The 12,093-nt window shown below is 37.0% G+C and overlaps 1 gene segment (V, D, J or C); it reads left to right on the top strand.

The window, feature by feature from the left end:
• The first annotated feature begins 898 nt into the window (after positions 1 to 898).
• Positions 899 to 1,547, top strand: LOC113838485. The segment is given in 2 exon segments: positions 899 to 947; positions 1,180 to 1,547. Coding segments are annotated over 2 exon segments (417 nt in total).
• Positions 1,548 to 12,093: the final 10,546 nt, after the last annotated feature.

The following is a 12,093-nucleotide window of genomic DNA, read 5'->3' as shown; positions in this document are numbered from 1 at the left end:
CTAATTTATAAATTATTCTAGAATGTGCATTTCTGTGAAAAACACTCTTGTTAGTGTTGATCTATAGTTATTAGTTCTTGAAGATTCCAAGTATCTTGTATTCCTCTTCTGATTCCCCAAAATTTAATCACTCTTTCACTTCCTGAAATTGTGTGGAGGATATTTTCTAGTTTCTGTGGGTTTACCTTTGTTTTGAGATGAAAACTTCTCTGATCCCAGGATTAGATTAAAGTTCCCTAGGCTTCTCTCAGAGGTAATTCTGGGCTGCTCTTTGTATTTATGTCCAATGTTTATCCTGGAAACTGGACACCAACTGTCTGATGAATTATTCCTTTTCCTCAGTATAAGATAGGCTTTGGAGATGCGAGAGAATGAACAAATTTTGACCAAGTTTCTCTCTCTCTCTCTCTCTCTCTCTCTCTCTCTCTCTCTCTGTCTCTCTCTCTGTGTCTCTCTCCATCTATCTCTCTCTGTTTTTCCTCTTTCCCCTCTACCCTTGTTTCTTTTATTAATGTTTTCTTCCTTTTGTTGTTGTGATTTATTTGAGCATATCTTAGCATTTCATCAGGACTGTCATATGAGATAGCTCTAAGGTTTCTGAAAAAGTCAACTGATTTATCAATTTTTCTGGATTTTCACCACAGCTGCTATTAAAATATATAGTAGATCTGTTGTAGAGCTATAAGTAAAGATCCTTCAGTGATTCCTCATGCTCTTTGTGATGGTATATTTGCCTGTTTATCAAACCAGCCACTGTATCAAAACTGCCCAGGAATCTGCTTTTGAATTTTCTAACTGCTTTGCATGGGGCCCTCTAGCCTAACCCACCTGCTCAGAATTCATAAACCTGACACTTACAGTGAGAACAGAGTTACATCTGATGGGTAGGGGGAGCAAGATGAAGTCACAGATCCAGGTCATCATGTCCATACTCCTCTGGATGTCTGGTGAGAAATTAACAACCTTTGTAATCTTCTCTGAGTCAGTGTGTGCCAGGGTGTAATTTTATTTTATTTTATTTTGGGGTTTTTTTGAGGCAGGGTTTCTCTCAGGGTTTAAAATTTTATATGCCATGATACTCTGACAATATATCATTACAAAGGTCATTAAATGACAAATTTCATATGGTTAGAATTCTGTGTTTTTATTATACATGAACACTGCTATTTCTGATTACAGGTGCCTGTGGAGATATTGTGATGACCCAGTCTCCATCTTCCCTGGCTGTTTCAGCAGGAGAGAAGGTAACCATCAGCTGCAGGTCCAGTCAGAGTCTCTTTTACAATGTGAACAATAAGAACCTCTTGGCCTGGTACCAGCAGAAACCAGGGCAGTCTCCTAAACTGCTGATCTACCATGCATCCACTCTGCACACTGGTGTCCCTGATCGCTTCATAGGCAGTGGATCTGAAAGAGATTACACTCTCACCATCAGCAGTGTCCAGGATGAAGACATGGGAATTTATTTCTGTCAGCAGAGTTTCATCCCTATTCCCACAGTGCTTCAGACTCCAACAAAAACCTCCTCTGCGTGTCTCACCAGCTGACTGTACCACACAGCCCTGTACCTCACACTTCCTCCTTCTGCCTGAAGCACTGATGAAAACATATGCAGATGCCAGCAAATTACGATGGGTTCAATCTCTCTGAAGTTTTTTGGTATGAAAAACCTTTATAAAAACTGCAAAGGAGAACTCACTATCAGTTTTCTATTCCTTTTGTAACCTAGTATCCCAAACTTTATTGCTTGAATAGGAGGGATTTATTTTCTCATTGTTCTGAATTCTGGTGTCCTATATAGCATGCTTTGGCCAGAAATGATGATGATGGCAAGCTTATTTTAGTTTAGAAGAGCTAGGAAAATGTGTTTCCTATTTTTCTAGATTATAGAGTGCTTTTACTGGTGCCTTTTCTTCTGTTTTTTTTTTTTAATTTCCATAAATTCTTTAACCATTTGTTAGATTTTAGATAATTAATTAGCTTCATTTGTGTACAGACTTTTGAATGTTTCTAGGTGTACATGTGACATGGCATAATTGCCCAAGCCAGAGAACACTTGGAATTGATTGTCTTTGTCTTTGCATTCTAGTGATCACAGGCTGGTCTGATTTTAGGCTTGGTGGTACTTGATCCATCTTATTATTTAATCAAACTTGTTGCTCTTTAAGATATTTTGTTGATGTAAATTCAATTTTCTTAATATTTTCTAAATTATTAGGAAATATTATTGTATTTTCTTAATAGCAATGACACCTGTCTTCCATATTTCTACTTCCCTTTCCTGCCATCTTTACATACCCTTGTCCCTCTTTTACTTTTATCTCTCTGTCTTATACATGCACACACATCCATATACGTATATGCACATATACATATATACACACAGAGATACACACATATCCACATTTGTTCACATAAATAGAAACATACACTCATATATAAACACACACATACACACCTAAACTTTACAAACTTAGAATCCACATACGTAGTATTCATAAAGGAGGGAAAATATCATATTTCATGCCCTTGTTCCTGGGGCTGTGTATACCTCTGAAGTCTCCATATCTCATTACCAGTGATGTACAGTGAGAAACTTCCCTTAACTCCAACGATAGGTATAATTTTGTGTAAGCAAATGCTGCCTTCCAGTTTTACATTTCATATCAGTGAACAAAGCTTAGTGTTTTGAGAGGGGGATATTTTGTACTCCTAGAGTATAGGTTGCTAAGTTTAGAAAAGCCTCAAATAAATCAAAAGATGGACCTAAACCAACAGATATGACTCATAACTCATAAATACAAGATCATGAAAAATCTATTAAAAATGATGTCCCCAAATGATTTCCAAAAAAATCCCTCAAGAACACAAATCTAACATATGAAATAGGTAAAATATTGGGTGGAGATTTCAAAAATATATTCATAAAATGGTGAGTCATCATAAAAGGTACAAATAAAAATTTATTCAGTCAAGACTTTAGGGAGAAAACCTAGTAATAAATCAGAAAATATATGCAAGATGAATAAAACAATCAGCTGCATGGCAATAAAAGTGAAGAAGAGGGAAAACACAATTGATTTTCTGGGAATTAAATTTCAATGTATGAAATACAACACAGAGAACAAATAAATCACCAACAGTCATAATAAAACAGAAGAAAGAGTATTCTGGATGAAGTTTGAATTAGAGAAAACATAGCAATAGAATGTCATTGCTAAAAATAAAATTATGGGTATAACAAAAAACATTCTAGCATATGATGAAAAGACCCAAAGCAAGGATCATAAGATATTGAAGATAAGAAAACCAAAGACATAGGAAATGTATTGAATGAAAGGAGAACAGAAAATTTCATATACAGGGGGAAAATGGAAAACACAGAGAGGCATTTAGTTGCCTAAATGGATAGCACTGGAGGAGAGCTTCCCCATGGCCCAGATTGTGTCTATAACGTAAAAAATACAAAGTAAATAATCAATGTAAAAGATCTTATGGGAAAATGCCAACTCAACTTCAAGACAAACATATCACAAACACGTCTGAATTCTTGTTAGAAAACTTTAAAGGCCTGAAAACTTAGAACAATGTATTCAAGTTCCTGATATTAAGTAATTGCTAAATAAATGAGAATGTTCAGCAGAATTGTATGTTAAATTGAAGAAGACATGGGACATTAGATGACAATCATAAATGAAGGCATTTCATGACTATGAAGACAGCAATGCAGAAGATAATATATAAATACTAAGCATAAAGACAAAAGAGTGTTTTAACCATGAGAGCACAGACAAAATATTCATGTCTTCAGGGGAATAGATGAACAATAGTCATTGGGAAAGGGGCCCAATGTGCCCAACACTGTAAGTCAAAAAATTTCAGTGTAGCTCAGGAATGGTGAAAAAGGAAAACAAACAAGAATCTATTCCACCAAGGAAACCAAACGAAATTATAGAAATTAATAAAGCATTTCTTAATAACCTTATGTTACCAGAATTCAGCAATGAAGTTGCAGATATTGTTGGACTAGTTTTGAAAACTATAGCTCAATGTCTGTTTTCTCCAAAAAACACACCTAACTGATAATGACACACATGTGCTGAGAATCTAGTGATGGAAATAAATCTACCTAGAGAATAGGGTCTCAAGCACAGCTCAGGTGCTATCTGGTATAGTAGAATCTAAACAAATCTTAAACAGATAAAGAAAGCAATACAGGAAATGAGACACAGAAAGGATATAACAATTCCAAATGAATACACAACAAAATTGGTAATGAAATTTTATAAAACAAAGCAGGACACTATGAACATAGAAAGATACACCTTGATATAATGGAAGATGTTATTTTCAGTATACAACTCTTAGGATTCAAACTTAGAACCACCAGATAAATTTTAGAATTGAACAGCATGGGAAAGAATGAATGACACAGACATCTAAAATATATCTTATCTAGAATGTATATATGTATACATCATTAACATAAGGATCACCCCTGCTAACTCTTGATAATGAAATCTAGGAACTATATAACCAAGTCAGTTGCAAATCAGGGTTGAAAGGTTAGCTCCCTTTCATCTATTATCACTAAACGCAAGTCAGCATGAAGTGCTTAAGACACAGAAATCCTATCATTCTTTCCATGAAGAAAACTCACCTAAACTCATAATAAAATCCCTGAGGGATTAGGAGTAGAAGGATCATTCCTGAATATAACAAAGAATTAAAGGGCTCATTCAGTGGTGTCTAAAGGCATGTTTGTAGTTTCTGCTATCCTTGGTACAGAGAAAGACATAGTTGCTCATCAGCTTTCAATAATGGAGCATGGAATCTCAGAGCCAGAAGTTCTTAATTGCATGAAACTGACATTTTTCCCTACCATCTTCATTGAAAACATCAAAAATTCTGCCAACAGTTCACAGACAACTGATGGATCACACAATTCTATGAATTATGTGGAGACACAGGAATACAGCGATTGTTTTTTGTGGAAATCTTTACTAAGTTGGAACAAAACTACGGGAATGGTGAAGAGTTGGATGCCTGTAACAGTATGGGGAGCTACTTGGTCAAAACATGTAAGTCAAGTTTCTCCTTGAAAAGGATGCTAAGAAGACTATGAAGAAGTTGAATAATCTTGGTTTAATACGCAGCTGATCCACACATCTGTCCAAGGATGAATGATTGCAGGAAAGCCTGCTGCCTACAGTATGAAATGGGAGAGAGCATGAGAGAGGCTTCTGCAAGTATATGCATCTGGAGCATCTTGAGATATGCTAAGGGGACTGTGTGAGTGCCAGCTCAAGAAGCAGAGATCTTGGTCCACATCCCTGAAGCTGTGTTACTGATCCAGAAGCAGAGGTGGTAGAACATGACAGTGACAGATCTGGGCAATTCTGAACCAAGCTGCTTTTACTATGTGTCTGCTAGAACCCACAACTAACCACCAAACTGAACTGGAACCCAGATACAGAGAAGGATGAGTGAAGAGCAAAGTGGTCTAGACAAGGATGGTGAAACCCACAGAAACAGCTGACCTAAACATCTGGGAACTCTTGCTTCCCAGACTGATAGCTGGAAAACCAACATGGATTGATCCAGACCCCAGGAACATGGGTTTCAGTTAGGAAACCTCGGAAATCTACAACACCTCCTGTAGTAGTTAAGTTCTTATCCCTGGCATAGGTGTGGACTTTGGGAGCCCATTCCATAAAGAGGAATACTCCCTGAGCCAAGACAAACGGGGTGGGCCTAGGCCCTATCCCAAAGGTTACGATAGACTCTGATGACACCATATGGAAGGCCTCACCATTCAGGGGGAGCAGAAAGGATATGTGATAGGTAGGGTTTTAGTTGGGGGGGTGGTAGGGGAGGATGGGAGCGAGAAGGTAACTGGGATTGTCATGTAAAACACTCCTGTTTCTAATTCAAATAAAAAAATCTGTGTCCATGTGAGTGTACATTTGGGTGTCTGTGTGTCAAATTTTCTAAGCTCACATGCGAAGGGGCATTGTTGTGGAAGTCAGAGGACAGCTAGGATTTAAATGTTTCTTTGTCATTTTGGTCCTGGGGATCAAAGTCGGGCTTGGTGTCAAATGTTTTTGATATATGACCCATATTCCTGCCTCTTAAAATCTTTTATTGATGTAAATTCATTGTGCACAATTTTCATTGTACACAATTTTCTTAAAAACAGTGTTTTTTTCAGTTTGTCATATATTTTTGCCAAATACACTAACCTTCCCCATTTCTCTTTTTTTCTTGGTATACTTTATTCCCCAGTCTCTCTTCTATTTTTATTTCCATGTCTCTCATACATACACACCCCAGACCCACAGTATCCACATACACATGTAAAATTGTGCACACATATACACATAGATACACACATATACACATACATGCACACATGCACACACTCATGGACTCATGCAGAAATACACACACACACACACACACACACACACACACACACACACACACATATATATATATATATATATACACATGAAGTTTACATACTTAGAATTCACATATTTAGGATCTACAAAAGGGGGAAATATTGGTAATTGTTTCCTTTGTTTCTGGGACAACATCTCCTTCTTTAGTCTTGGTATATGGTTCTAATTCTGGAGATTGATTAATCTTCCTCTAATGTTGGGTATAATTTTGTGTCTGCAGAACCTGACTTCCTGTATTTGCATTTCATGTCAATTAATAAAGCCTAATGCTCTTAAGAAGGAATATATTGTGCTCCCATATAAAAATGTGCTAACTAATTATGTCTATATTTTGAGTAAGAAACTTGTTGAGAACCTATTTTTTAATATGGCAGGGAACCATTGTGTTGCAGATTGCATAAAAATTGCTGAAGATATCCAAATACCTTAAAGCTGAGTGATTCTGGGCAGTGAACCCTTGAATGTAGGTTGCTAAATTTAGCAAAGACTCAAATAAACCCAAAGAGGTACTTAAACCAAGAGATATGAATAATAAGAGAAACATAAGATCTTGAGCAATCCTACCAAAAATTATACTTCCAAAGGTTCATAATTCATTCAAGGATTCCACAAAAAGATCTGAAATAGAAAAATGCTGGGTTAAGATTTTAAGAACATACTCAGAAAATGGTGAATTTACACAAAATATACAAGCAAAGTATTTATTCAGTCAAGAATGAAAGAAGAAAAGCACATATAGGCAAGCATAAACAAGATGAGTAAAACAACCAGTAATATAGCAAAGTAAGTGAAAAAGGGAAATGTGATTGTAATATTAAATTAAAATTTAATTGTATTAAATACAACAACACACAGTGAAGGGACACTAGTCCACTTGTTGTCGTGGCTCTGGTAGTCCTTGCCCTTCTCCCCAATTCCTGTCCCTGTGCAAAAAAAAAAATAATAGATTACATTTCTGAAGCTAGAACCCAAGGTCTATTTGCTTATTTGGCCAATCCCTCATCCTGAGGCTGACTACCATGTTCCAGCTATTAATATAACAGCAATCAGAAGTCTCAATTTCTCTCCTAATTAACATGCCCATTATGACTAAGCACTTCATCCTAACACTGGGTTTCTATATTTATATGCTGTTGTTTTCCTATGTGCTATGTCTTTCTATCCTGAGCCAGTCCTTTCCCCATGCAGGACAAATACTTCTGCCACATTTCCCTGTTTATATTCCCCTTGTCACTCTTCTTCTATCTTCTGCCTTTTGTCTTATTCCCAGCTGCCTGTCACTCTGGGGCAAACAAATTTCCTTTGTGTTGAGAACTTGGTCTTAGGGGTACTGAACCTATAATTTTCCTTTCACAAAGAACAAAGAAATCACCATAATACTCAATAAAATGAAAGAAACATTATCCTGGGTCAAGATTGAAATTAAAAATATACCATTGAGACATCATTGGCTAAAAATGTATCATCACTATAATGTCAAAGAATTCCAGCATATGATGAAGAGCCCAATACCAAGAATCAAAATAATATAGAAGAGCTCAGATAAAACTAAAGTCACAGGGAACATATTGAGTGAGTGAAAGAACAGAAAAAATCAAATATTGAAAAAAACCTTGGTAAATATAATAAGGCATTTAGTTCCCCAAGTCGTTATTAACAGAGATGAACCTCTCCATTTCCTAGATTGTGTCTATAATGTAAAAAATTCAAAGGAAAGAGTCAATGTCAAAAGACATAATGGAAAACTGTCAAGTCAATTCCAAAGGGAAACACATCAGAATGAGATCTGAACTCCCATTCAAAACCTTGAAGACCAGAAAATCATGGAACATTATATTTCATTCCCTTCTAGTAGATAACTGCTAAATAATTTATCTATTTGCAGTAAAATTGTATTTTAAATTGTGGGAGAGATAAGGACATTACAAGAAAATGACACCTAAGGCAGTTCATGACCATGAAGATAGGCTTGCAGAAGATAATATAAAGAGATTATGTACACAAAGCCAGAAACTGCAATATAGTTGGGGAGTAGTAGAAAAGGAAAACAAACAAATCAACAATAATCTAATACACCAAGACATCACCCAAAATTATAAAAATGTATTATAAATCTAATAAGACCCCAATTCAGCAAGAATTATAGAAATGTTGCTGTGATAGGTTAAAAAGCAATATCTAACTGTCTGTTTTCTCTAAGAAACACACCTATGTGGTAACAATACACACATGATGAGAGTCAAATGATGGAAGTAAACCTCCCAAGATAATGGGGGCCCAAAACCAATCTGGCACAGCTCTGCTAATAGCTGTTAAATTAGAATATGATCAATTATGAATCAAGCTGATAGAGACAGCCATAAATAAAACTAGTCACCAAAAGTATATAGCAATTCCAAATGTATACACATCAAACTTTTGGGCTCCAGTTTTTTTTTTTTTAAATGGAAATATTCTGGGGGGTTCTGCTGGTCAGAAGTTGTGGTCTACCATGGCATGGCAGCTCTCTCTGAGCTTGGAAACATGGAGCTATCTCTAGATCTCAATGTCCAACTTACCTCTAGAGCCACCCATGACACTGTTCCGGGCTGAGACTTCCGCCTGTTGCCCAAATGATAATTAGAGAATTTGCTACCAGCTGTTTTTTTACATAGTAATGTGTTTCTAAAGATAATAACTAAAAGTTGTACAAGGAACTTTATGATTGGATCATTCCTTTTAAGGCATTCATGTGATACCAGGACAACTGTCCCCATCCTTTACATCTCCCTTTCCTCTGCAAAAAAATTCGAGATGCCTCACTGAAGCTGTGTCCAAGAATACTATTTGCATTGTGTACACAGGGCATCTAAAGTTCTCTGTTTCTGCTTCTGTTCTTTGTCCTCATGGACAGGTGACAACCTCCCCACAAGGAAACAGGTTGGCTCACAGATGGACATGGAAGTTCATTTTTCCTAATATATTAGTAGGGTATAATTTCAGCACATTGCTCTCTTCTTTAGATTCAAAGTGAAAACCACAAGAGAAAGTTTAGATATGAACAGCATGAGAAATGAATGGCCAACACCATATCTAAAATATATTCTATCATGTATACTTGTGTATTATGTATCATTCCTAGCATCCCATAAACCTTCTAAAATAGAGTTCATTTTAAGTCAAAATGTAAGTAAGTCTTAAACAGAATAAGAGAATTAAATGAAACTAGATACCAGTACAGAGAAAAAATACAGGGACTAAATTAGAATTCATACTAAGTGTCCTGTTGAAACTGCACCAACAGTGGGTAGATATACCAGTTGGTCTTGTGGATAAAGTGAATAAACCAAGAGTTTTAGCTGGAACGTGGATCTGAGTGACCCTATTGGAAGTCAGGTGGTAATGTGCCACTGTTGGGACAGCTTTTTAAAAATAAAGATCCACTACATAGCCATGCATGAACACCACAAGAGCAACAAGTCAGAGTTAGATGCCCAGAACAAACAAGAAGAGCATATAAGATGGTGTTTTTTTTTTACACCAAACCATTAACTACTCACATTTGATATGAATTTTGGGCAGTCACCACATCAGAGGACAATGATTAGCAAGGTTTAATTCAAAAGTGCTTTACCTAAGCAACAGTGGGAGGGAAGTGCTCATCTGAGCCACAGTTTACAGATTAGATATTTGGTTTTCATTTTCTGTGTAACAGAACATCAGGTCTTGTAGCACAAATAAGAAAAAACCCAGAAACAGATACTGTGGTCCCATCTAGAGATCAGTAATGCAAAGCAGCTCACCACTATCTCTTACCTCTACCTAAGACTTGAAAGGACAATACTGGCTCCATGGATCCTCTGCATGGATGGAGACAGAATTGCCAGTGGCTGGAGGTTGAATGCCTGAGAATGAATACTGAATGCCATGCTCCTATGATTGTTTTAGAGTTTATATTTTTTAATTTTAATTAAAAAGAAAATTATTTTACATGTCAATCCCAAGTCCCTCTCGCTCCAATCCTCCCCTGCCCCCCCAACTAACACCCTACCTATCTCATATCCTTTCTGCTCCCCAGGGAAGGTGAGGTATTCCATAGGGGGTCTTCAAAGTCTGTTATATTCTTTGGGATAGGGCCTAGGCCAACCACTTGGGTCTAGGCTCTGTGCATTTCATCAGCCTGGTATGGACCCCTATGATCATCTGTCCTCCTTCTTGGAAACTGGATTTCATTTCAGTTCAAGGTTTATCTGTGGATGTCTGCTTCTATTTCCACTAGCTGCTGGATGAAGGATATACAATGGCATATGATTTAGTCATCAATCTCAGTATCAAGAGAGGGCATTTAATGTAGCCTCACCTCTATTGCTTACATTGTTAGTTGGTGTCATCTTTGTAGCTCTCCAAACATTTCCCTAGTGCATGATTTCACTTTAAACTTATAATGTCTCCTTGTATACTAGCTTCTCTGGCAGTGTGGATTGTAGGCTGGTAATGCTTTACTCTAGATCTAAAATCCACATATGAGAGACTAAATACCATGTTTGTCTTTTTGTGATTTGGTTACCTCGCTCAGAATGGTTTCTTCTGGTAACATTCACTTGCCTGAGAAATTCAAGTTTCCATTGTTATTTTTCCCCTCTGAGTAGTACTCCGTAGTGTAAATGTACCACATTTTCTCTATCCATTCTTCAGTTGAGGGACATGTAGAATATTTCCAGGTTTTGCATATTACAAATAGTGCTGCTATGAACATTATTGAACAGATGTCCTTGTTGTATGAATGTGATTCTTTAGAGTATATGCCTAAGAGTGGTATTGCTGGGTCTTGTGGTAGGCTGATTCCCATTTTCCTGAGGAACCTGCATACTGATTTCCAAAGTGGCTGTAGGTGTTGGGATTCCCACCAGCAATGGAAGAGTGTTCCCCTTTCTCCACCTCCTCCACTCCAGCATAAACTGTCATTGGTGTTTTTGATTTTAGCCATTCTGACAGGTGTAAGATGGTATCTCAGAGTTGTTTTGATTTGCATTTCCCTGATGGCTAAGCATGTTGAGCACATTCTTCAGGGTTTATCAGCCATATTAGACTTCTCTACTGAGGACTCTTTACGTAGTTTTCTACCTCACTTTTTCATTGGATTATTTGGTGTTTTGGAGACTACTTGCTTGAGTTCTTTGTAAATTTTGGAGATCAGCCCTCTGTCACATGTGGGATTGGAGAATATTTTGTCCCAATCTGTGGGCTGTAGTTTTGTGTTGTTGACTGTGTCCTTTGCCTTACAGAAGCTTGTAAGTTTCAGGAGGTCCCATTTATTATTTGTCAATCTCAGTGTCTGTGCTACTGGTGTTATGTTCAGGAAGCAGGGTCCTGTACCAATTCATTCAAGGGACACTCCCAATTTATCTTCTAAGAGTTTCAGTGTGGCTGGATTTATGTTGAGGTCTTTGATCCATTTGGACTTCAGTTTTGTGCAAGGAGACAGGTATGGATCTATCTGCAGTTTTCTGCATGTCTACATCCAGTTATGCCAGCACCATTTGTTGAAGATGCTTTCTTTATTCCATTGTATAGTTTTAGCATCTTTGTAAAAAAAACAGGTTTTTATAGGTGTGTGGGTTAATATCAGGGTTTTCAACTCAATTCCATT

The sequence above is a fragment of the Cricetulus griseus genome, chromosome 8 (genome assembly GCF_003668045.3).
Source record: "Cricetulus griseus strain 17A/GY chromosome 8, alternate assembly CriGri-PICRH-1.0, whole genome shotgun sequence".
In the NCBI taxonomy this organism is placed as follows: Eukaryota; Metazoa; Chordata; class Mammalia; order Rodentia; family Cricetidae; genus Cricetulus; species Cricetulus griseus.
The sequence above is the reverse complement of the archived record's forward strand: the minus strand, read 5'-3'. Positions and strand labels throughout refer to the sequence as shown.